This window comes from Eptesicus fuscus, chromosome 14, assembly GCF_027574615.1.
Source record: "Eptesicus fuscus isolate TK198812 chromosome 14, DD_ASM_mEF_20220401, whole genome shotgun sequence".
NCBI lineage: Eukaryota > Metazoa > Chordata > Mammalia > Chiroptera > Vespertilionidae > Eptesicus > Eptesicus fuscus.
Window position 1 is genome coordinate 57705010 of NC_072486.1, and position 25819 is coordinate 57730828.

A 25819-nucleotide genomic window follows, 5' to 3' on the forward strand; every position below is an offset into this window, starting at 1 on the left:
ACGGTGGCTTCAGTGTTCCTCAAGTTGCCAGAAAACAGCAGCTCTAAGAATGTCTGTGTGGTTATTTGAGAGAGAATGTAAATAATTTACGGCCTACCATATTTCCCATTTTGTCAGGAAATGCCTTTGGTCCCAGGCCTGGGACCATTATCCATTGCTTATGCTCCCTAGGCTGGGACTCTGGGGGCGGGGAGAGTCTGGTTTGAATGGGGCTGCCTGGTGAGTCACTGATAGATGGGGCATTGTGGGAGGAACATCTGCTGGTGGAGGTAGGAAGGGTGCCCTTTCCTCTTGCGTTGTGGCTGCTGTGAATTCTGCTCTTGCCAGCTTTGCCTTTCTTCTGGCCCGGCAGCTGCTCTGCATCCTGAGGGCTTTCAGATGAAACCAGCAGTGGGCTCAGGCCAGAGGTGGTTATGGCACAGCCATGTGGGCCCTCTAGGGAAATGGAAAATGTCACTCTAGGTCTTTTTCAGTGCACGACAGTGCCCATTCGAGCCTCCATTCACGTCCTCAGTGCTGAGGCCCTGCCTGCTTTGGGACCCTCCTCACTGCAGCTGTTTGAGGTGGTTGGGGAAGACTGACACGCTGACCTACACTGTGGATGTTCACATGGTGGCATGTGGCCGCACACAATGCAGAAAGCTTTCTCCTCAGTCTAAACCTTTGCCAGGGAGAGGTTCAGTTGGCAGGGGAAAGCCGAGTGGCTGACCCTGTGCCTAGCTGGTGGGGCAGCCGGCAGCGTGCCCACAGGGCCTGGCTCTGCGCTCGCTGTTAGCTGCCTGTTGCCGATCCTTAGACTGGCTTTGAAGCCCACTGGATATGGCTCTTTATTGCTGGCATTGGGAGAGAACTCTCAGGGTTGGATTTATGTCCTCTCTGTGGGCTAGTCAGCAGATTGTCATGTGTCTGTAAGTCTGTCTGAACGAAGTCAGGCCAGGCCTGGCCTCGGGGGAGAGACTACTTCATAAAGCTGAGAAGAGCCCATAGCACTGAATCTGTGCTCCATTCTCCCCCCCTCTCCCCGCCCCCCCCCCCGGCCCCCCGCCCCCCGCCTCGTCTCACGTTCAAGGGTGATGCTGCTGTGTCAAGGGTTTGGGACGGTCTCTCAATCCTTTCCCAGGCAGGCTTATTCTTTAACTGAGTGCACCAGTGCCTGTGATCCTGAACTTTGATGCTGAGTGCCAGAGGACCAACCAGGTTCAAGAAGAAAATGAAGTTCTACGTCAGAAGGTTGGTTCTGAGCACACTTGCTTCTTGGAAAAGTCTTGCTTTTCATGTTTGAAATCAGGTGGAGGCGGTGGAGGGCAGGTCATGCAGAGGAAAGCACTGATCTCAGAGGAAGGTGAGCCGCCAGAAGATCAGTTGGAGACTCGGGGGCGGTAATAGTCTCTGAAAATCAGGGGCAAGGTTCATATTTTAAATCATTTAAGAATGAACAACATAGTAACAGTGATGAACTTTTGCAAGAGAAATGACTATATATGCCTTCGTGCCACCTGGCAACTGACCTGTTTTCGTATGTCTATTTCATGATCCCAGTCCCTTTCCACATATATCCACATCTGTATTGTTTATAACCCAGATATCATTTACTTGTTCTGCTCAGCTCTATATTTCTCTAGTTTGGTAAAGTGACAGGGCCTAGAAACCCACATTTGCCTTTATATTTGGCCTGTTGAGCATTTATCTGTCCTTGAAATTAAGATCTCTTTAGAAACAGGAAGATTTTCAGAACAAGGAAGATTATAAACTGTTCAGGTTTTGGGGTTTAAGATTCTTGTTTTTTTTTTGCCCTAGCCGATTTGGCTCAGTGGATAGAGCGTCGGCCTGCAGACCAAAGGGTCCCGGCTTCGATTCCAGTCAAGGGCGTGTACCTCGGTTGCAGGCTCCTCCGTGGCCTGGGCCCTGGTCAGGGCATGTGCAGGAGGCAACCAATTGATGGGTTTCTCTAACATCGATATTTCTCTGTCTTTCCCTTCTCTTTCACTCTCTCTAAAAATTAATGGAAAAATATCCTCGGGTGAGGATTAAAAAAAAAAAAAAAAGAAAGAAAGATTCTTGGGTTTTGGGTGTGTGTGTATAATTTTCTTCAGGCAAACAGTAAAAAATGCTGAACTTCATTTAATAAAACTTTTCCATGAGAGTTCCAGAGTCTGATTTGTAGATTCCCAAGAGCAAAGCAGGATTGGGTGGAGCTGTTTTTCTCAGTGAATTCAGGAGGAAGCAAGTAAAATGATAAAAGGGAAGCGAGTCAAATGATAAAAAGAAAAAAAAAAGGGTTTTGTGTATCTAACTGTTTTTAGTTTCTCACCTCACTGTAGTCAGGTAACAGCTGCACTCACCCATTTTTCCCAAACCACAGTAGGCAGAGAGCGGGACTGGCATCCTGAGACTGAGAGCCAGTGGCCTTTTGAACCAGTGAGGATGCATGTTGGATGTGATGTGGCTAATCTTTCCCAGTGGGGTGATGTCATTGATGAACCCTGTCCCATCTCTATGCAGCTTTTTGCATTGCAAGCAGAAATCCACCGACTAAAGAAAGAGGAGCAACAGCCAGAAGAAGAAAAGGCCTTGGTCCAACACAAGTTGCCTCCTTACGTCTCCAACATGGACCGCCTGGGGGACTCGGAACTGTGAGTGTGTGCCCCGCCCCGTGGTTGGGAGGGCCTAGCCCCCTCCTTCCCTCTTTCCCCTGTGCTCCTACCTGGGCCCCCTGCTCCTGGAGATGCAGAATTTTCCAAGAGCCTCCTGCACTCACGGTGAATGCTTCCTCACTGAGTAAGCTCCCCTGGCTTCTGAGGTCCTCCACCTGCTGAGCTCTTCCAGGGACCTGCACATCCAGGTGTGTGCCACCTGGATAAATAAATACAACCAGTGTCCTAAGCCTTGTGACGTTGTTGTGCATTGGAGGCAGTACCTCGTGGTTGAAAAGATTGGCAATCACAGGTTGGATGCATTCCTCAGTAGAAGCATCATCCTGTGTGAGGGTTTGAAGAGGTAGGCAGATGCGGGGAGAGGTATTTGAGTGACATTAAAAACCAGCCAGCTAAACAGAAGACCCAGTTGATAATAATAACAGCAGTAGCAGTTGAAGAGATGTAGGCACAGAGCGGTCACAGTGAGTGAGTGAGTGAGTGAGTGAGTGAGTGAGTGGTGAGTCAGGACACAAACCCAGACAGTCAGATTCCCAACCTACATGTGGCCAAGCACTGCATCCAGTGAAACTGCTCTCGTTTCTGAGCTAGCACCATCTGATGGTAATAGAATGCACACCAAGAAATGGAATTTAGAAAATTTTAGCTATGTTAAAAAAAAGTAAAAAGAAACAGGTGAAGTTAATTTTAATGATGTATTTTATTCAGCCCAGTATATCCAGATTATCATTTCAAATATGTAATGAATATAAACAAAGCATCTGAGCTTTTCCCGGGCCCTCAAAGGAGAGCTGCAGACTTCCCGTTGTGCCGGACAGGCTGCCGGCTCTCTTTGGGATAAGCAAGAGAACTGAGGATAATGCCACCTAAAGCCCAGGCGTGTGAGCCCGGCTAAGGCCTGGCCCCTGGCGCTGTCCGCAGCCCAGCAGGCCTGTGCTCCGGCTTCTCCCAGGTCCCCCTGCAGCCCAGTGACCTTGTGTTGTGTGTGCCTGTCCAGAGCCATGGTGTGCAGCCAGAGGAACACGTCCCTCTCCCAGTCCCCTCGTGTGGGTTTCCTGTCCTCGCTGCTGCCTCAGAGTAAGAAGAGCCCCTCACGGTTGTCACCTGCCCAGGGCCCGCCTCAGGCTCAGAGCTCGGCCAAGAAGGAGTCCATCAGCAGTCAGGTAAGCACAAGTCCCATCTGTTCTAACTTGCCAAAAGGCCTCTGACATCTGACTGTACCTACTTGTCAAGTGGAGATGTGTTCGCCTTTCGCTTAGAACTGAATTCTTGGGAATGCTGGTGAGATCAGAAATTCACATCTCATTCCCTTTCTTCCTCCTCCCCTGGCTTTCCCCTCTTAGACAAGTAACAGCTCTGCTGGATGAAACAGAGATAAGAGCATAGTACAGGGAAACCCACTCAGTTCACTCTCCACCTGCCCACCCTCCCCCTCCAGTCCCACCTCAGGCCAGAATTACATGTGTTTCGGGCAGAAGGTGACAGGAGGCAGATGTGTGCGGCTGACCAAAGTGCCAGATCTCAGACCCAGGTCTGACCCATAGGGACTTCTCTCCTCCCCCAGCATGCTGCCGTTCTGGCCACTGCCTGAGCTTCTCTGCCAGCTCTCAAAAGGCCCCAGCACTGGGCACTCAGCAGGTGAAGGGTGAATGGCAGTGAGAGGAAGTATGCTTTGAAGGGTCCCTCCCCTTTTCTGAGAGATTTCCTTTGCACTCAGGAGGGCTTGTGACTGTGATTTGGTGACTCAAGATTCTGGAATTTGGAATTTTGGGTTATATAAAGTAGTATGTAGATAAAGAGTAAATTAGAGTTACTTCTGAATCAATGAATTTCTTGTACAGTTGGGATTTACTGATTCTGTGAAGGATTTTCACTATTTTTTCACATATATAGAAGCTTGCAGAATGTCTTTTATGCTAGCATATATTCCAAACAGCTAAGGGTCCCATTGAGTAGTTTTCCTTGCAGAGATGGTCAAAATTCATTGCTTTCAGAAATGCCTGCCTGAGTGGAAGTTTTACAGACCCAGCGTTGCGCTGTGTTGCTTGGGTGGGGACCCTTTCTCTCTTACTCTACTTGTATTCGCTACAGGTAAAGTGAGCCGTCATAGCCTTGCCAGCCTGGGCTTGATAACAGTTGCAAGTGGCACAGCAGTTTGGGGCTGCTGACTGCCTCCGGGAGTCAGGGGTCTGCCCCAGGCTGCTCCTAGGAAGAGGGGGCTTTTAGCACAGCACTTGGGTTGAGTAGTGTTGAAGTGCTGCAGCTGAGCAGGACACTGGATAAGAAAGAGCAGGGGGCTTCGGAGTCAGACAGCTGCGCTTTCAGCTCAGCGCCTGGTTTATCATCCTTGCTCAGATTGCTTAAACCCCGGTTTGCTGGAGGGTGATAATATTAGTATTTACTCCCTCGGGGTCAGGGGCTCGGTTTATTGAGCTGATCTAAGGACCCTTGGTATATACAGTACTGGGCAGATTACAAGGACTCAATACATTTTAGTAGTAGTTGTATCTGTGAAGATACTGGCCTGCGTGGGTTCCCAAGTCAGTTCTGAGACCTAAAGTGCCAGCAATGCATAACGACTATAACCTTAGCACCCAGAGGTCAAACATCAGTCACAGTTCCTACTGTGACTATTTTTCTAAAGTTCAAACTTAGTTAGAATTCCAGTTCTGTGGAGTGTGTTCGAGTAAGTTTTACTGTTTGCTTTGCAGATCTCTTCACTGTGCAGTATTTTATAAGTGTAATAGATGGCACAGGGTGTGTTAGGTCCCTTGGGATGTGCATGAAATTACACAATTCAATTGTATTTTTAAAAATGAAAGAGAGCCCCAACCGGTTTGGCTCAGTGGGTAGAGCATCGGCCTGCGGACTGAAGGGTCCCAGGTTCGATTCTGGTCAAGGGCATGTACCTTGGTTGCGGGCACAACCCCAGTAGGGAGTGTGCAGGAGGCAGCTGATCGATGTTTCTCTCTCATCGATGTTTCTAACTCTCTATCCCTCTCCCCTCCTCTCTGTAAAAAATCAATAAAATATTTAAAAAAAGAAAAGAGAGAGAGAGAGAGAGAACACAGAGACAGGTTCTTTGGGTAAAGCCGGTGGCCTTGCTCTGTATGTCTTTAGGACTGACTAAGTGTCAGATGGTGAGATTGAAATGGGTCTGGGGTACACTCAGGAGATGAGGGTAAGACTGTGTAGTTTGTAGCAAACATTCCTTACCTCAACACTAATATATATTCCAACAAAGCTTGGTTCACCACATGGTATGTTAAAACAAAAGTAGCCCTCTTTCCGTTTCCTGAATGGAAGCCACAGAGGTCTACAATCTGAAACACCCAGTGGTTGGGTCCCTTTTGTTTTTTTAATGTTTTTATTGATTTCAGAGAGGAAGGGAGGAGAGATAGAAGCATCAATGATGAGAAAGAATCATTGATCAGCTGCTTCCTGCATGTCCCAACTGGGGATGGAGCCTGAAATCTGGGCATGTGCCCTGACTGGGAAACAAACCGAGACCTCTTGGTTCATAGGGTGATGCTCAACCACTGAGCCACACAGGCCAGGCATGTGACTTATTTTTTTTATTAATTTATTAATTTGACTCAGCATTGCTGTTTCAATTCTAAAAATAACTAGTAGATTTGAGGTTCAAGATAATCAAATAATTTTAAAGTCAAAGGAAGTTTAAAGGTCATCTGACCCATCCTCCTACTGAGCAGAGGGGCGTGTTCTCTGATACATTGCCTCCTGTAATGAGGAGCTCACTGCTTGTCAACATGGGAAAGTTTGTCCGTTTCAAATGTTAGTAGAAACCTCCCTATAATTAAACTCACTGATCTTAGCTCTGCTTTCTGATGCTGAGTAAAGTAAGGCTTCTCTTAGGACAACCCTTCCTATCTTTCCCAGGCTAAGCACTCTGTTCATTCCTCCCTCTCCCTGAAACTGTTTGTACCTATAGCTTGATTTCTAGACCCCTCACCATTGCTGGTCCCCCCGCCCCCCCACCTCTTAGGGAAGGGCATTCTAATTTTTTAATTCCTCTATTACAGTTAATGGCCAAATTTGAGTATATAATTTGAGGTGCTCTCTTACCAATACTAAGGAGAGTTGTATGATCAGTTCCCATGATTTTAATGATATATCGCTTTTAACTCAATAGGAAGTGACATTGTATGTTTTTTTAAGCTATATTGCTTTGTTAGCACATGTTAAGTGTATAGCCTTTTTCTCACTATTAACCACACCAGAACTGCCTCTTTCTTTTTTACTAGTAACAAATAAACAAATAAAAAACCATGTGCTATGTTATTAAATTAACAACACATAAAATGATTAGGCTTTTCTACTTTAAATAGTATTTGTATATACCAGTATAAATTTCCATTACATCAGCATTTGCCCACTTGTAATTAATTGGTTGCTCTAACTGTTGTCATTATTACTGAAATGTTCATAGCATTGTAGATGGCAAAGTAGATGGTGATACACTCTCAGTGCTTTCAGTCTGAATCTGGAGGCAAAATTTAAAACAACAAATGGAAGTAGCTATAAAGCCCTGGTTTCCAGGCTCCCGAGGCATCTCTGGGACAGCAGCAGCCCCTGAGGGCACCTCAGCCCTAATTCCACTCCTTCCACACCCACTCAGTAAGCTGTGGGACTGCAAGAGGTTATTATAGAGATAACCTCTAATTGCCATCACGTAAAGAACACAAAGCGGGCACAGACTCCGGTATTCTCAAATTACCTCATAGCTGCTGAGAAATCAGTGGCAAGTACAGGTACCGTGGGGGCTGTTTCCATGGCTCTTAGCTGGATGGGGAAAAGGGAGCCTTCTTGCCATCCTTCGTTCTGTAATTTCTGTGTTCCAAGGGCCGGTCCTCTGGTGGCTTTATTTTGCTTCAGGGGAGATCAAATTACTGGAACTCGTTTCCTGCCCCATTTGGATAGCTGCCTGGTAAGCTCTATTCGGGCCACCGAAAATTAATTTATAGCCTTCTTCAGAGTGAGGAGCGAGGAGGCCAAGTGATAAACCAGTGGTCGGCAAACTCATTAGTCAACAGAGCGGCAAACTGCGGCTCGAGAGCCAAAGCTTGCCGGCCACTGTGATAAACAGTTAAAAATCTCTCTCCTGAACTGTAGGAGACAGGTAGATTATTACTTTTCTTAATTTTAGATATTTATTGGTTGAATGATTTTAAGAGAGAGGAAGGGAGAACATTGATATATTGTTCTACCCATCTATGCATTCATTGGTTGATTCTTGTACGTGCCCTGACCGGGGATCGAATCTGCAACCTTGGCACAGTCCGGGTGGGGAACGTCCGGCCCACAGCCCGTGAAGTCATTCGGTCTGGCCCTGCCAAAGCATTAGGGGTGAGTTCGTTAAACGTTTGACCAAACATAGCAGGCTAATTGTTTTTTTCTTTTTCTTTTCTTTTTTAAAATTTCTTTATTGATTAAAGTATTACATATGTGTCCTTATTCCCCTGTAACCCCCCACCCCCCATTCATGCAGCAGGATAATTTTTCAGGTGGTAATTTTGTATGGCCCACGAATAATGTTATAAATATCCAATGGCTCTTGGCCGAAAAGAGGTTCCCCACCCCTGGCGTCTTGGGACAATGCTCTCCCCAACTGAGCTATCTGGCCAGGGCCAGAGACAGGTAGATTATGATAGAATGTGACTGGATGTAATTTGGGCCATTGCAATGTTATATCAATCCAGTAGCTGAGATGTTTATGAAGTTTGTTCTTAAACTTTTGAATTGCTGCTTATGTCACAGTGAACTTTTAAGTTATGTACATTTGTAGCAAGACATGGGTTTACCTTCGCCTACTTTTTTGAGTGTTTTGTGGACAACTGCATTCATCAGCTTTGAGCACATTTTTTGTTGTTTGTGCTTGTTTAATAAATAACTTTAGTAGATACAGTTTAAGGAAAAGGTCTCTTTTAAGCAGGATGTGAGAGCTCACACCGAGGTTCACGGTTCTCTTTGTATAAAGTGCCCGGTCATTATAAAGGCAGCTCTTAATTTGTTGTAGTGCCTTTTGCTAATGCCTGTTTGAATTTTCATTTTGGAGTCCTGTCCAGCCTGATGACCTGCTGGACAGCTTCCATTCCAAATTCACGTGTGGGGGGAGCTCTGCCTTGCACTTCTTAACATTGCGCTTTCTGTCCATGCTGGGGAAGCTGTGTCAGCTGGGGGAATTGGACGTCCATCCAAACCTCCCTATCCCATCTGTGTGGGCCAACTGAATGGAGCACTCTGGACACCAAGCATTGAAAAGGAAAAGATACCATTTATCAGGCGGTGGGTAATTAAGGAGAGAAAATAGCACCTGTCTTCCCTCTGTAGCCTTTCCCCCTGGTTCCAAGGGAGGGTCCCCCTGTGGTCGGCTGCAGCTTTACCTGGGTTCTTTCCCTGTGCTTCCCAAGTGTCCAGTTTAAAGATCTCTTGGTCGGGCTGATCCATCTGTCAAACCTGCAGGTTCCAGGCTTTTTGAGACTTCCTCACTGTCCAGGACCCCACTCTTGTAGAAAACAACGGCCCGCCCCGACACTGATCTTCCTGTTGCTCAGCACTGTTTATGTGGCTGGATCCCGTGGCCACCTTTCGAGTCAGAAAACGTGGCCTCTGCTGCCGGTTCTTTTGTCTCTTCCATGAAAATATTAGGTTTTTGGAGATATGTTTTGGAATTCTTCATTTCTAATTTTATTTATTTGAGACCTCTTTTTTTCTTGGTAAATCAATCTAGTTAAAGGTGTGTCTATTTTGTTCATATTAAAAAAATAGCTCTTAGTTTCATTGATCCTTTCTGTTGCCTTTTTAATCTCTATTTTATTTATTTTCTTTCTTGTCTTCATTATTTCCTTCCTTTGACTAACCTTGAAATTTGTCCTTTTTCTGGTTCCTTTAGGTGTAAAGTTAAGTTGTTTATTTGATATCTTTTTTTTTAATGTAGGTGTTTATTGCTATGAACTTCCCTCTTAGAACTATTTTTGCTTCATTCTGTTAGTTTCAGTGTGTCGTATTTCCATTTTCATTGTCTCAAGATATTTTTTTATTTCTTTTCTGGTTTCTTCTTTGACCCATTGGTTGTTCAGTAGCATGTTGCTTAATCTCCACATATTTGTGAATGTTTTAGGTTTCCTATACATTGATTTCTAGTTTCATATCATTGTGACCCTTGATATGATTTCAGTCTTCTTAAATTTATTAGGACTTATTCTGTGGGCTAATATATGACCTCTCCTGGAGAATGTTCCATGTACACATGAGAAGAATGTGCATTTGCTGCTTTTGGTTGGAATGTTCTGTAAATGTCCGTTAAGTCCTTCTGATCTAATGTGTAGTTTAAGTGCAGTGTTTTCTTATTGCTTTTCTGTCTGGATGATCTATCCATTGTTGAAAGTAGGGTATTAAAGTTCTCTTGTCTTATTGTATTGCTGCCTGTTTCTCCTGTTATGTTTGTTATTTGCTTTATAGAGGGTGTCCCCAAAAATGTATACACACTTCAACAGCTGATAATTCACTTAATTTTCATTCCTTTTCAGGTTTAACTGATTTGAAATAATGGGTGAAGCCAGACTAAGCTTTGAACAAAGAAAATTTACCCTAAAGTGCCACTAGACTTTTTTTATGGGGATACATAAAAGATAAGGTTTATGGTACAAAATGGGCCACAGTTGACGAATTGAGGGCGAACAAATACCGAACGAAATGATTCTTGATGTTTGTGATTCCATTGCTTCGTGTTATCAGCAGTGCCTGGACCAGAACAGTCATCGGTTTGAAAACAGGCATTGACAAAAAATTTACTCATTTCTGTAGATGCTTTTAAATTTTGAAAATGAACTGTATGTTAATAAACACTGACTTTATAATCATTCAAAGTGTGGATACAGTTTTGGGGGGACACCCTGTAAATAGGTACTCTGATGTTGGGTGTGTTTATATTTATGGTTATTATATCTTCTTGATGAACTCAACCCTTTATCATTATGTAGGCACTTTCTTTGTCTCTTACTATACTCATTGGCTTAAAGTCTATTTTGCCTGATGTAGGTGTAGCTTCCCATGTGTCCTTCAGTCTGAGCAATTGGCCCTCTGGATCAGTAGGTATGGGAAGGAATCAATGGAGGGTTGGCACCCTTGGGCCACATTCCAGGGAGTGGGCACACACACCTGGGGACCATGTGAGGGACACCATGTTTATCTCAGGATCTCTCCGTTATCAACTGTCTTGAGTCCCTTTGCTTCTAGAAAGGTAAGAGAAGCCTCCCACTTTCTAAAGCTGTGGATCCTGCCCCTGGTTCCGTGGACCGCAGGGGTACTTCTCAGCAATGGCCAGAGCGCCGAGAGAAGGGCCTTGTCTTGGGTATATTATTTAGCTTCAGGATTATGACATTTCTTATCTTTTCTATTCAGTGTCGCTTTCTTCCACATGTTCCCTTCATGGTATTGCTTCCTTCAGGTTTCTCAGAGCATGGAGTTGCTGTCATATCTGGGTATGAAGTTCAGCTCTTTCAAGTTGTGCCTGTGTAGAGCAAGTTAACTCACCCTCGCCAAGCCTCAGCTCCTCATAAGTAATGTCCTCACCTTTAAGGGAATGTTTGTAAAGTTCTTAGCATGGTGCCTTGCATTTGGTAAACATTCAGAGAATAATATATACTGGAGCTGTTATTGTTATTGGTTTTCTTCTTAGATCACTTCTTTTATCTTGTCTAAGAACCCTACTTCTCCCAAACAAGCCAGAATTTGGAAAATCAAGTACTTCCTCTAGAAGAAACATCTGTTACAAACATCAGTAGATGACACTGCAGGTCGCTTCAGTCAGAAAAACAAAACTAACAGATACCCTGCCGGCCAGACACAGTTAGGCTCAGTCCTTTAAAATTTTCTTTCTTATCTGTTCACGTGGCTCCAGGGTCCCAAGGGATCTATGCTAATTATCTTAAGTTGATTTAACATAAGACATAGACTTAATGTAAGAAATAGCAAATAGCAGAACTAGAGAGGACAGTAGACTGGGGGAATCTCTCTCTCTTTTTTTTTTAATATATTTTTATTGATTTCAGTGAGGAAGGGAGAGGGAGAGATAGAAACATCAATGATGAGAGAGAATCATTGATCGGCTGCCTCCTGCACTTCCCCTACTGGGGATCGAGCCCGCAACCCAGGCATGTGCCCTGACTGGGAAGCGAACCATAGGTCGACACTAACTACTGAGCCACGTGGCTGGGAAGGGAGTCTCTTCTCTTGACTTAGGTCTTGTGTATAGGTGGCTTGCAAGGAGATTGATTTGTAACCATATCTGTGTAAAAAGGCAGGGGGGCTATTTTGACCTCACAATTTGTGGGAATAAGGTTGGAAAAAGAGACCCTGGCCAGGTAATCTGGAAAGGGAATGAGGTGTCAGCTCTTTTTAAAAAGACTCTTGATTAAGAAACTTCTCTCCCTGGGAGTGGGTGGGATTATTGAATTTATCTGCTCTAACCTTGGTTGACTTTATCACTCATGTTATGAAAAGGAGCCAGACGATGCCAGTTTCTTCTCTGTGCAGTTCCTCTTGTTCAAAGGTCCTTGAGTTTCCAATAGTTTCTATTAAGAATTTCTGGTTACCTGGTAGTCATTGCCAAATACCTGAGTATTTGTTAACGTTAACTGGCTTAGTCAACACTTGACCCAAAGGGTTTTGTGTTCCTTTTTCTCCTCCAGTGAAGGGATTGATATTGCATAATTTTTTATATTGCCCAAACATATTGTTGCTTATATATATTTAGAACACCTAGCATGGGGCCTGACATGATCTCATCCCCCTTGACTAAAAGTAATAGTTCTGATCAGATCAAGGAGACATATGGATACCTCCCTCCAGGTGATAGAGATAGGCAGGCTGAGGCGTGCTGGCCACCTGTCCTCATGACGGGAGTGAGAGCAGAAAGGAGGAGGTCCAGACAGCCTGTGTTTCACTCTTGACTTGGCCCACCAATGTGATGGTAACATTTTAACTACCTGCTTAGCATGGCAGGGAGGGGCCTTACCCAGACGCTGTTGGGTAGAGAAGCCACTCCCTGGCCTCTGCCTGCTCCTGGCCCAGGGCTCTTGGCGTGAGCACAGACAGGAAGAGACTTTCACAGCCTGGTGTCTCGCCCTCAGACCACTAAGGCAAAGGACCCAGCGTGCGGACCCCGGGACGGGAAGAGCCTCTTCAGCGGGCTGGCCCCGGGGGAGTCCAGCTGGTCACAGCACCGGCAGCGGCGCCTGCAGGACCACGGCAAGGAGAGGAAGGAGCTTCTGTCTCTGACGTTGCAGGTATGGCTTGTCCTCAGCGTCCCAAGCACGCCCACGGGAGGGCCGTGGGAAATGACGGGGTGGTGCAGGGCCGCTCTGACCTCCCTTGATTTCTGCCGTTGTGTAGAGTGTGGTCTCGCTGACCTGGGCTTAACTGCTTGCATTTGGTTGTTTTGTTCATAGTTTGCCTGACTCTGCAGTGGTCCCTCTTTCTGCTGTAGCATTTTTCTAAACAGAAGCCATAAAATGCCAACTAAAAATGTTCCCACAAGATGGGGGCTGTGATTAAATTGGCTTGGGATCCCTTGCATACTGCGTTTTTCCCTTAGGTTAATTGTGCACATTAATATTAGCAGGTCACAGGCTCAGATTTGGCAGGACAGAGACCGGTCTCCCTTGTTTTAACCCAGAATCCCCAGACTTGCTTGATCTCAGGATCCTTTTCTCCTGCACCCCCAGAGGCCCATCTGCTGGAGTTGCTGCCTGAGGGCCACATGGTGTCATTCTGCGACCCAGGCCCTTGCCACGCCGAGCCCTGGGACTTCCCTCACTGCTGAATGTGGGTCAGGTCTGCTCTTCTGGCAGCATAAGCTGCCTCCACTCTGTCAAACACTCGGGAAGCCCCGGGGATGTGCTGCCTGAGTCCCTTGCCTGTCACCTAGTTGACCATTTATCTCCTAATTGGAGCTACTTACCTATTTTTTTTTTTTAAATATATGCTTTATTGCTTTTTAGAGAGAGAGGAAGGGAGAAGGAGAAGGAAGAGAGAGAGAAAAACATTGATGATGAGAGAAACATCAATCAGCTGCTTCCTGCACGCCCCCTACTGGGGATTGAGCTTGCAACCCAGGCATGTGCCCTGACCAGGAATTGAACCAATGACCTCATGGTGCATGGTTGACGCTCAGCCACTGAACCACACCAGCCAGGCACTACTTGCCTATTTAAAGGCATCAGAGGCCTGGTCTGTCAAGGTGGCGTGTGTCCTGATAGGGAGGGGGCACCCTCGACCCTCTCTCCCTCAGCAGAGCCCATGAGAGGAGCAAGGTCTCTAGGAAGGGGATGGCAGGAGAGCAGGCACCTGCCTTTCCTGGGCGAACTGGGCCCTGTTCTTGCATTTCAGAGCTCTTTCTTCTAGACCAAGCATGTCAAACTCAAAGGCTAACACAGGCTAAATAAACAAGGTTTAAGTTTCTGTGGGCCACAAAAAAAACAAAAGCTTCAATTTTCATAGAAACGTAGGTTTATTTCGATAGAGACATGCTGAATACAAAGGGCTGAAATAAATGAGTGATCATTAAAATAAATTAATAGAACATTTTAACAAAAATTAATATTATTTCTTGAACATTAACTTACCAGACACTACATAACTGCACAAATTAATAAGCGTTACGCAAATAAACCTATTTTTCTTGTTCTTCTAAAGCGAAATAGTTCCTGTTGCGCACACCAAACAAGTCAGTCCAAGACTAATGATGTGGCAGTCGGCTGCTAAAATATTCGCTGCTAGTATTAGTGGAGAGAAATGGTGCGCCGGCACGCACGTAAAGGAAATGAGTACAACATGATTATAGTGATCAGTCATTACCGAACGTTGTAGTTCGTTATTAATAATTATGTATAACAGGATATTGTAAAAATTAAGTTACAAAATTTTTATTAAAACGTTTCTTACATACCCTTATATTGGCTGGGCCACAAAAATATTTGTTGTGGGCCACATGTGGCCCGTGGGCCTTGAGTTTGACATGCTTGTTCTAGACCCACAATCACTGAGAGCCTCCTGCAGTGTGCTGCAGCCACGGATGTCCAGCAGCGTGTCCCCGGATGTGGCGAGTAGCTTGGCCCAGCGCAGACCTGTCACAGCTGACTTTTCCCTACTTTGCTTGGCACAGTGTGCAGAGAAGAAACCTGAAGCTTGTGGCCCCGAACCAGAGCCCTGCCCAGAGCTCCACGTGGAGGCGCTGGAGACGCTGACGCGGGCTGCCTCAGCAGGCCCTGAGGGTGGAGGGGTCCGCGCCGAACAGCCGTTCATTGTGCTCGGGCAGGAGGAGTATGGGGAGCACCACTCCTCCATCATGCACTGCAGGTGGGTTCAGGGGGAGGCGAGGCCCAGCTAGGGGAAGCGCTAGCCAGGTGGGACTGGTCTCCCTGGGAAGCTGTGTATGAAGGTGTAGCGGGCAGGAAGTATGGAAAGTGGGATTCCTGAAGGACCATTGTCACCCTTAGAGAGTCAGAGGAGGCTGGGCAGCTGCCATCTGGGTGTGGGGTGTCCTGCTCAGAGCTGCTGTAGCCCTCGTCAGCCCCTCTGAACTTTCTAACCATGGGACTCCGAGTTTTAGGAACAGTTGCCTTTTATTTGAACTCCCTAAAGCTCACTCAATGTTTTTAAAAATATATTTTATTGTTTTTTATTTTTTTTTTTTTTACAGAGGGGAAGGGAGAGGGAGAGGAATAGAGAGTTAGAAACATTGATGAGAGAGAAACACTGATTCAGCTGCCTCCTGCACACTCCCTACTGGGGATGTGCCTGCAGCCAAGGTACATGTCCTTGACTGGAATCGAACCTGGCACCCTTCAGTCCACAGGCTGATGCTCTATCCACTGAGCCAAACTGGTTAGGGCAAGCTCACTCAATTTTAATTTGCTTTATGTTGGTAATTTTATTTATTAAAAAATATATTTTTTTATTGATTTCAGAGAGGAAGGGAGAGGGAGAGAGAATCACTGATCAGCTGCCTCCTGCACGTCTCACACTGGGACAGAGCCCGAAACCCGGGCATGTGCCCTGACCAGGAATCGAACCGTGCATGGCCTCCTGGTTCATATCTGGACGCTCAATCATTGAGCCACACCTGCCGGGCTATGTTGATAATTTTAGATAAATACAGGGCAGGGCAAAAATAGGTTTATATTTGTGAGGACTTGAAACACAGAGTTTACTCTCCTGTTATTACTTATTGATTATTGTTTTATTTTCCAACTGTAAGCCTACTTTTGCCCACTGTGTGCTTACCATTTATAAGTTTTTACTTGCACATGGTAAGAACATGACCTTTCATGAAGGGACCCTCACAGATGTAATGTTTGGAGGGTAGGTGGGTCCCTTGCTTCGATGGGCCCCGGAGCCGAGTGCAGGAGGCTCTCAATCTCCAGACACCGAGCACCCGAGGTCGAGGCCCAGTGCATCCTGCCCACTGTTCTATGCCCAGTGTTTACCCCAGGGCTCAGCACATAATGGTGCTTCATAAGAAATGCTTGGACAAATGAATGAATGAATATTTCTAGAACTAGTCCACTGGTCATTGGAGTGTAGGCTTTTCAGGATTGTTTTTAAAGCAGTCAGAACGTCAGAAAAGCAACCACCTGAACTAGCTGAAGAGGGGGATGGACTACAGCAAGGATGTTAACAGCTCCCCTCTCTCTTTTGTCGTAGAGTGGATTGCTCGGGGAGGAGGGTTGCCAGCTTAGACGTAGACGGGGTCATCAAAGTGTGGTCCTTCAACCCCATCATGCAGACCAAAGCGTCCTCCATTTCCAAGTCACCACTGCTGTCTTTGGAGTGGGCCACCAAGCGGGACCGGCTGGTGAGTGAGATGCCCCATTGCTTGCTCTGCAGTCTGCGAAGAATTCCCCAGGGCTGTCCACCGGTGGTCAGGCACCACCGGCAGCCGAGCCAGACCCCACCCCCCATGGGGACCACACAGCCAGGACTGACCCTATAGGCTCCTGTTTGGGGTGGGCAAGGAGGGGACAGGATGAATGAGAACTGAAATGAGACTGCAGTGCAACCTGGAGAACACTCCCCCATCTGACGGCCAGGGTGCCTCCCTCTCTGTGGTGGTCTGGCTCGCTGCTGCTCTGTCTGGGGAGAGACTGGCTCACTTCCGGTTCTTCCCCATCAGTCCTTCAGCTGTCCAGATTCTAACACCCACACAGACATTCTCGGCTGCTCCCGCCTGCTGCTAGACCCCTCCCCGTGCCAGGCCCAAAGGGAGCAGCTGAAGCTGGTGGGGGATGGTGCCCTAGTTGGCGGTTCCCACGGGTCTGATGGCCTCCAGGAATAGTACAGAGTTATTTTTTCCTTCTGGACTTTAATGTTTGAGATAGACTTTGTAGTTAAGGAGGTAAAGTTGATTTGTAATTTTTTCTTTTCTTTTATTGCATTTTGAGGAGATCATAGCAGGCAACCCGAGGGGCAAACCTTGTTTTTAATAATTTTGACAACTGCAGGCATTTTGCTTATGGTACGAAGGTGTCAGGGCATACCCAGTGATAATTTGCCAAGGGAATGCTAAGGTCGTAATATAGCTGGTATTCCTGGGGATACCCTCAGACCTGCTTCTGGTGCTTTCTTCTGGTGGTGCTCATTATCTTCGAAGCTTTTCAGCAAATAAATTACAGGTTCCTGAAGGCAAGGATAGCTTCTTCTATTTTTTCTGGAGGCCTTTACTGGCTCAGAGCCAGAGCTGTCCCCCAAGCAAAGGGGGCCAGGCCCCATGATCAGCCAGGGCCAGCACCCACGGAGATTTAAAGCTGGGATTTAAAATGGAAAGAAAAGGAGGAAAGAACAGAGGGTCTCATTTCATCAGCCAGAACCTTTCCAGGTATGTCTGGGGTGATACATCTTTCCCATCCTCAGATTCCGTTTGTGGTTTTACTTCTGTTTGAGGTCAGCTCTGATGTCTTTATTTCATTTTAATTTATGTATTTTAAATATATTTTTACTAGTAGCCCTGTGCACGAATCTGTGCACCAGTAGCTCTCTGCGGGGCCTGGCCACTCCGTGCCAGCTGCCCAGATGCTCTCCGTGGCCCAGAGGCCCATCCGCAGCCAGGCGTGGAACGCTTGCTTCACTGCTGTGGTGACGAAGCAAGCATTCTGCCAGGCTGCTCACGCTACCCACTCTCAGCGGCCGCCCCCCCACCCTCCTCGGGACTGGGTGCCGCCATCTTGTGGCTATGGGCGCCGCCATCTTTGTGACGGAGTGACAATTAATTTGCATGTTACCCTTTTATTAGATAGGATTCATTTCAGAGAGGAAGGAGAGGGAGAGAGATAGAAACATTAATGATGAGAAAGAATCATTGATCGGCTGCCTCCTGCAAACCCCCTACTGGGGACTGAGCCCGAAACCCGGGCATGTGCCCTGACTGGGAATCAAACCATAACCTCCTGGCTCATAGATCGATGCTCAACCACTGAGCCACGCCAGCCAGGCTCTTTATTTAATTTTTAAATGAGGTCCATTTTAGCCAGATGTCACCTAAATTACCTGGATAAGTAGAGGGGGCCCCGCCGCTGCAGCCTGCCCAGACCTCACAGGAAAGGGCCTGGACCCCCACCACCACTCCAGTGGTCCTCCCTGACCTCCCTGACCTCCCTGACCTCCCCCTATTCTTCACCCCTCCCGCCCCTTCTCATTCCAGCTCTTGCTGGGCAGTGGTGTGGGCACAGTGCGCCTTTATGACACGGAAGCCAAGAAGAATCTCTGTGAAATCAACATCAACGACGACATGCCCAGGTGAGCTGGAGGCCGCCCCCCTCACTGTGCTCTACAGCCTGGTCCTTTGCTGGGCCTTTTCTCCATCTCATCCTTCCCGTGGCCGCGGAGTGCTGACCCCGCCCCACCTGTGTTGCAGAATCCTGTCTCTCGCGTGCAGCCCCAACGGGGCTTCTTTCGTCTGTTCGGCCGCAGCTCCGAGCCTCGCTTCCCAGGTGGACTTCTCGGCACTGGACATGGGCAGCAAGGGCACGAACCAGGTTCCCGGCAAGCTGCTGCTGTGGGACACGAAAACCATGAAGCAGCAGGTGCGGGCCTCGGGCTGGCCACACTCCGGGAGGGCACAGAGCCCGGCTCCCTCCCTTCGAGTCTCTCCCTCTCTTTGCTTTGGTCTCCTCAAACTTTGATTTGTGAGGAAATGTCAAATTGTAAGTGTTGAAAGGGGTAATGCTCCAGTGGGTAGATTGCCAGCTGAAGTCATTCAGAATTGTGCCACAAGTTCACAAGTCACACAGCCTCCTAGAGGGCCCTTGTGGCTTCTTTTAAATTTGTTTTATATTTAAAGACTTTATTTTTGAGCAGTTTAAGGTTCATGGCAAAATTGAGAGGAAGGCACAGATTTCCCGTACACTCCCTGCCCTCACTATCTGCATCCCCACCACAGCAGTGCACGTGTTACACTCTCTGAGCCCACACTGACCGTCATCTCCCAGAGTCCACCTTTACTGCAGGGTTCGGTGTTAGTCTGCTACATTCTGTGGGTTTGGACAAATTGGTAATGACATGCATCCACCATCATACGGGGTATTTTCACTGCCCGAAAAATCCTCTGTGCTCTGCGTCCCCTCCCCTTCTCCCCACACGACCCCCACCCCCCAACATGGCCCTAGAGAGAGTAAATGATGCGTAAACTCTCCTGTTTAAAGGGCAGCGATGCTTCTTATTAAAGTTAGTTTTAGAGCTCAAAAGTGGTGTGGCCTTGATGTTGAACAGTTTCCTGATGTTACTGGACCCTTGAAGGGTCTGTGTTTTATAGGTGGCTGTGTTCCAGGTGTTCAGTTTGTGTCTTACTGCAGCGTCTGTGAAGAAGTTTATCTTCCCACGTGGAGGTCTCACAGGTGTCAGGGCCACACGTGCATTCTTGAGCACGAGGCCCTGCCCTGTCTGCTCCTCCTCTAGCTTCCTCATCTAGGCACATGCATCTCACTTAGAAACGGGGCACCCTTCTGAGCCCATCCTTCCCCCTCACCCTACATCAGGGGTGGGGCTGTAAGGCCCTCAAAGTCATTTGGTCTGGCCCTGTACACCATCACAGCTTAAAGATGGAATGTCAGTACTTTACTTTTTATGCTCTCGTGTGCCTCTCCCTAATCTCGGTCTCCTGTCCCCTTTCAGATAGAACTTGCCTTAAATTTTGGTTTATTATTCTCTTACATTTTAAAATTTAGTTTGTTTTCTCCAGCTCCAGTTCTCCCTGGATCCGGGGCCCATTGCTATCAACTGCACAGCCTTCAATCACAACGGGAACCTGCTGGTCACCGGGGCGGCGGACGGCGTCATCCGGCTGTTTGGTAAGCAGTCATGCTCGTGGCAGCCCTGGGTCCCTCCTTCAATGTCCTGGGAAGAGAGTTGGATTTTTGCCAGCTGGACCAAAAGCGAAACCCCAATTCAGTGTGCTCGTAACAGAACTTAGCTTTGGTCAGCATCTGCTGTCTTCAGAGCCTCTGTAGTCACCTTGCACATGGTCAGTGTCATGGACGCAGGAGGGAGGGGTGGGGCTCAGCAGTCCTTCCGTCGTGAGGTGTTCTGTCCGAGTCCTCATGGCCTGAGTGAGACCCAAGAGGACCCGCGGGAGTAACGCCGTCCTGCCCTCTCAGTGTGGCTAGCTCCCTGTCCCCGTTAAGCGTTAGAACAGTGCGCATCAGAACCATCGGCAGCTGCTTGAAGATCCCCATGCCAGCCTGTCCCAGGAGGCCCGGAGTCAGAGGGCCTGGGATGGGACAGGACTGTGTCCTCACCAGATCCCCTGGTGCGAAGCTACAGAGGCCTCCTAGGAAGGACGTGTGTCCGCCCAGACTTACAGGTGAGCTCAGGCCCCTCCCAGGGATTCCTGAACCTCACTTTGGCCCCAACAAAAGAAGCTTCTATCTAAGGGTTAAATAGAAGATTAGATGCAGCGGAGGAGAGAATTAGCAAACTGAAGCAGCCAGCAACCCTTCCTCGGCAGGGCTCAGCTCGGAGGGGCCCTCTGCCTCAGAGCAGCTCCCACCACTGCAGAAGGTGGGAGGTTCCGCCTGCCGTGGGCCAGTGCCTCCCGGGAGCCTGGGCAGGAATCTTAGCATCGTCTGTGTCTCTTTGCCTCAGACATGCAGCAGCACGAGTGCGCCATGAGCTGGAAGGCCCACTGCGGGGAGGTGTGCTCCGTGGAGTTCAGCTACGACGAGAACACCGTGTACAGCATCGGCGAGGACGGGAAGGTAGGCGGGTGCAGGAACTTCCCTTCCCTGGCTTAGGCATCTGGGAGTTGAGAGAGCACCGGAATAGCTTGGTGGGCTGGGTTTAAATTCTGACCACAACTTTTACTCGCTGTGACCTTGGGCCTCCCCTGCCTCAGTGTTGTCATCTGTAGAATAGGGATAATAATAGTAACCAGTCTCACCGGATCTTCGTGAGGCTTAAATGAGTAGTGGGAGCTGCCATTCTTATGAAAGGGGGACCCATATCCTTCCTCCTGATTGTAGCAAGTGATTCATCCCACTGTACATGGAGCAGTGGGGTCCGGATTTGGGGCTGGATGTGCCCCGTGAGCATGGATGGGTAGAGTTTGCAGGGGGTCAGAGCAGCTTCCCAGAAGCAGTGAGCAGAATCAAGTAATTAATGTAAAAAGGGAGGCGGGAAAAAAGTAAAAACAAGTGCCCTCTGTGGATTCTCTCTGGAAGGATATGTGAGGACCCTTGGAAAGGGAGCTGGGTGTGGTAAGCATACATGCTTTTCATCTGTGCCCTCCTGGTACCTTTTGAATTTTATCCTGTCGACCTGTAGTACCCATTTGAAAACAGTAATTACAAATGATTTCTTCATTTGAAAACTGCGGGAAGGGGGCTTTTAAAGTCAAGCCTGGCTTCCTAGTTTTTTGGGTGGGATTTTCAATTAAGAGGTGGTCACACGCAGGTAGCCCACCACTGGGGAGGCTAAAGAATTACAAACGCTGCACTACACGAAGCCAAAGTCACAGCTGCACTGTGGTGCTCCGGTCATTGCACTGCTGAGATGCTGGGAGTACATCTGGAATTTGTCCTCTCCATTTGGGAATTCCTAAGTCGGAACAGTCCAGTTGGGTTCTGACCCTAACAACAATAGTGACAGTCACTTGAAACATTCCTCCTAGGCTGGACTTCGATGTGAGGTTGCTGACCCTTTTTCTAGAATTTCTGCCCTAAAAAAAAATGCTTAAATTGTGTTGGGAAGAGATGGGACTGGGGGTTGGGGGTGTCATCCCACTACCTCTCCTGGTGGCCTGCGGACCCATGGCCTCTGCTCTGGGGCCGTCCCCCTCCTCTTTAGTCCGTCCCGCTGCTGAGAGACTCTACTGTGCTTTGTGGTTGCAGTTCATCCAGTGGAACATCCACAAGAGTGGCCTGAAGGTGTCCGAGTTTGGGCTCCCCACGGACGCCACGGGCCCCTTCGTGCTGTCAGGTTACAGCGGCTACAAGCAGGTTCAGGTTCCCCGGGGTCGGCTCTTCGCTTTTGACTCCGAGGGAAATTACATGCTGACATGTTCTGCCACTGGGGGCGTCATCTACAAGGTACCTGGGGTGTGTGGGGGGGTGGGTAGGGAGCTTCCTCCTGGAGGGCTGAGTGTGGGCTTCTTCCCCATCCCTGCTCGTGTGGCCAGTGCCGAAGTCCCCTTGCTGCAGTGCTGAGTCAGCAGAGCATGGACAGAGGCGATGCCATCCTCCTCTGCTGGCCCATCCGCTGTGCTTTGACGAGACCCTGCCCCTTCTCTGCCTCCCTTCCTTTTCTATAATCTATATATATAAAAGTCTAATATGCTAAGTGTCTGATCAGTTGGTTTGAACAGTCACTATGATGCACACTGACCACCAGGGGGCAGATGCTTCGACTGGTAGGTTAGCTTGCTGCTGGGCTCTGGCTGATCAGGACTGGGCAAGATGGAGCCCTCCCATGGTCCCTCCCAGGCCTGCCAACCTCCCACAGTCCAGCCTCTAAAATATTTCTTCTAATTTCCTTTTAATGTGCACGAATTTGTGCACCGGGCCTCTAGTACCTTTTATAAAAACAGTAAAAAATGGGAGAAGGGTTGGGAAGCGTCTTGGTTTGGAGCAACACGCCCCAAACAGGTAAGTGCTTACGTAGACTGTTTTAGTTACTCTAACCAGGCATAGATTTATTGTTGTATTGGAAGTTCCATGGGTCAAGGACATGACAACCGCCAAAACCGGTTTGGCTCAGTGGATAGAGCGTCAGCCTGTGGACTGAAAGGTCCCAGGTTCGATTCCGGTCAAGGGCATGTACCTTGGTTGTGGGCACATCTCCAGTAGGAGGTGTGCAAGAGGCAGCTGATCGATGTTTCTCTCTCATCGATGTTTCTAACTCTCTATCCCTCTCTCTTCCTCTCTGTAAAAAATAAATAAAAATATTAAAAAAAAAAAAAAAGGACATGACAACCCATGGCTCAGGACAGACCTGGGCTGGCATTTGTCAAACCATGAGGTAAGTTGTCCACTTTGTTTTGTCATCAGTTTATCTCTTTAATTTTCATGTCCGAGCTTCTCTGGTTCATGTACCTCTTTCGGTATAATTGCACGAAGTTATAAATGGCCTCTGTTGTGCTGGTATAATCAAATAGACAAGGGGTGAGGGTTGGTGTCGTAGCCTAAGCGCAAGTTTCTGGTACCAGGTGAATTCCGTTCACAGCCTCCGTGTTAACCTTCGCCTGATGGTGGTGCTCACTCTGTAGGTGTGAAGGGCCCCACGGTGGAATGTCCTCTGCTGCGGGCTGTCCATGCTCTCGTTGCCAGGGCTCACACTTCAGCAGACAGTGTGTGATTTGGACAGTAGCTGTGTGGGGCCACTGGCCGAGCCCCATCCTGCACACAGGACAGAAGGTCTGGCCCTGCTCCCCTCGCCCTCACACCCACTTTAGAAAGAGCCACTGCCCCAGCGGGGGCAGTGCAGTGTTAGGGTTCTGAGAGGGCCGGGGAGCTGGGTCCTCAGGGAAGATCCTGGGGGCAGTCTGGGTCTGAGGCCGTGGAGGAGGAGGAGGAGTTGGGAGGACGGGGATGCAGGCCTGGTGGGTGAGAGGAAGGGTTAGCTTGGCTCCTCTTTTCCAAACGGTGATGCGTTGGGTGGCCTTGGCCTGCGTTAGCGCCGTAATTTCTGGAACTTGCTATTGGGACATACTGTAAAGCTTTCTGTTTACAAGCCTAATTTTACTTCATTATTTAAGAATTGAGTTTCAGGTAGGCCATTCTCTGCTCTCTTTATGATTTTTATTTGTTGTATGTATGCTATGTGTATGTATATGTATTTTATTTTTAATCATGTGCCTTTGTCATTTGTCCTGATCAGTGTATATGCTTTGGAGTCAGATTTGCTCTATAACCAATTAATGAGTTAAAATATTTTCCTCTGTATAACTTTTAAAATGCCAATGGGGTCTCATTACTTAAGGAATATAATGAACTTCAGATCCCATTTTTACAATCTGTAAGCAATTCATGACTTTTAAAGATGTTTTCTCAACCTTGCGGGTTTGGCTCAGTGGATAGAGTGTCGGCCTGTGGACTGAAGGATTCCAGGTTCGATTCTGGTCAAGGGCACATGCCCAGGTTGTGGGGTAGGGGCGTGCAGAAGGCAGCCAATCAATGATTCTCTCTCATCATTGATGTTTTTATCTCTCTTCCTCTCCCTTCCTCTCTGAAATCAATAAAAACAACAACAACAAAAAAAACCACACCTTTTCTCCGTGAAGGTCGTATACTTCTTGCTCACAGGTGGTATCTGTGGCTGCATTGATCATTATTCAGCTGGTCCTGGTTTCCCTTTTCTTACTACCTTCTAACTCCTCACACCTGCATGAGTCCTGGCGGGTGCTGTGGGGTAGAGGGGAGCCGTGCTTGTACATTGATGAGGGCCTGCTGGTGCCAGCTCCATCCGGGTACTGCAGGAGTTGACCAAGACCCGCCCTCCTGCAGCTGGGATCCCTGGGGGAGCAGAGCTGGAACAAAGAAGCAGATACATGATATAATGTCTGGGAGCGGGGATGGTGCTGGGAGAGAGCGGCCCGGCTGGTGCAGGGGCACTGACCCCAGCAAGTTAGAGGTGGCAGAGAAAATTCCCTGCCTTGTAGAGCGTTTCAGGGGCTTGTTTTGCACGTGAGATGAAGGAATAACTGTAGTCAGAACAATGAAGGTATTTTCTTGCCTAAGAAATTAAACAGGCTTTCCGGAGGGTGGGCGTGTGTGCCTGGCACATCCTGAGGTTGGGGTGGCAGCCCCAGGCTCGAGGTGGTTGGTGGAGAACATGGATGTGTTTGTGAACGGCGTCCGCTCACACCTCCTCCTCTCCTGTCCTCTTACAGCTGGGCGGGGACGAGAAGGTTCTGGAGAGCTGCCTGAGCCTGGGTGGCCACCGAGCCCCCGTGGTCACCGTGGACTGGAGCACGGCGATGGACTGCGGGACCTGCCTCACTGCCTCCATGGACGGCAAGATCAAGCTGACCACCCTCCTGGCCCATAAAGCCTGAGGGCACCTGCCCGGAGAACTTCCCCGGAAGCCGTGATATCCCCGGGGGTGGGGAGACAGGAAGCAGGAAGACGGGACGCTCCATTTCCGGCTCCCTGCCAGGGCGGGGAATCTTCAGGGAAAGGCTGTTTGGGGGCTCGGACGCTGTGCAGCCTGGTGACTGGAACAGGAGCCACCCGGAGGAGGAGTGGGCGGGTGCCCCGGAGACCGGCTTGCCGGGCGGTGCCAGAAGCGCCCAGACGGCGGGACAAAGCTCAGGCATTCAGACACTGCAGGTGAAGCATTGCGATGGCTGCCCTGCCGGCCCAGGAGAGATTGACAGTATTTTGTACACATTTGCTCAGTTTCTTCTTTTTTAAAAAAGAATGCTCTTGTGGTTACCTGGCGTCCGTTCGGGAGTGTGTGCGTGCAGCAGGGCGCCTCCCTTCACCTTAGCCCCGCGACAGGCCTCCCACCCAGCTCTGCCTCACGGCGGTGGGCCGAGCCTGTGCGATGTTTGCTTGTTGCTTTGCTGTAGGAGGATGTCCTCTCGTCCGTTCCACTAGCTGAGGTTTGTGCTGTTCCTATTTCTCTGGGCCACAGACAAGGAACCACAGCATTCC

General features: G+C 48.4%; 1 protein-coding gene across 1 annotated transcript in view; it reads left to right on the forward strand.

The window, feature by feature from the left end:
* WDR91 (WD repeat domain 91) overlaps positions 1-25597 on the forward strand; it is a 28684-nt gene extending 3087 nt beyond the window's left edge. Inside the window, exons 4-15 of the mRNA XM_054726292.1 lie at positions 1147-1230; positions 2503-2633; positions 3652-3817; positions 12809-12964; positions 14842-15035; positions 16383-16533; positions 18376-18470; positions 18589-18757; positions 19912-20020; positions 20814-20926; positions 22058-22255; positions 25054-25597. Coding sequence (XP_054582267.1) covers positions 1147-1230; positions 2503-2633; positions 3652-3817; positions 12809-12964; positions 14842-15035; positions 16383-16533; positions 18376-18470; positions 18589-18757; positions 19912-20020; positions 20814-20926; positions 22058-22255; positions 25054-25218 — 1731 coding nt within the window. The 3' untranslated portion in view covers positions 25219-25597. The remainder of the gene's footprint in view (positions 1-1146; positions 1231-2502; positions 2634-3651; positions 3818-12808; positions 12965-14841; positions 15036-16382; positions 16534-18375; positions 18471-18588; positions 18758-19911; positions 20021-20813; positions 20927-22057; positions 22256-25053) is intronic.
* Positions 25598-25819: the final 222 nt, after the last annotated feature.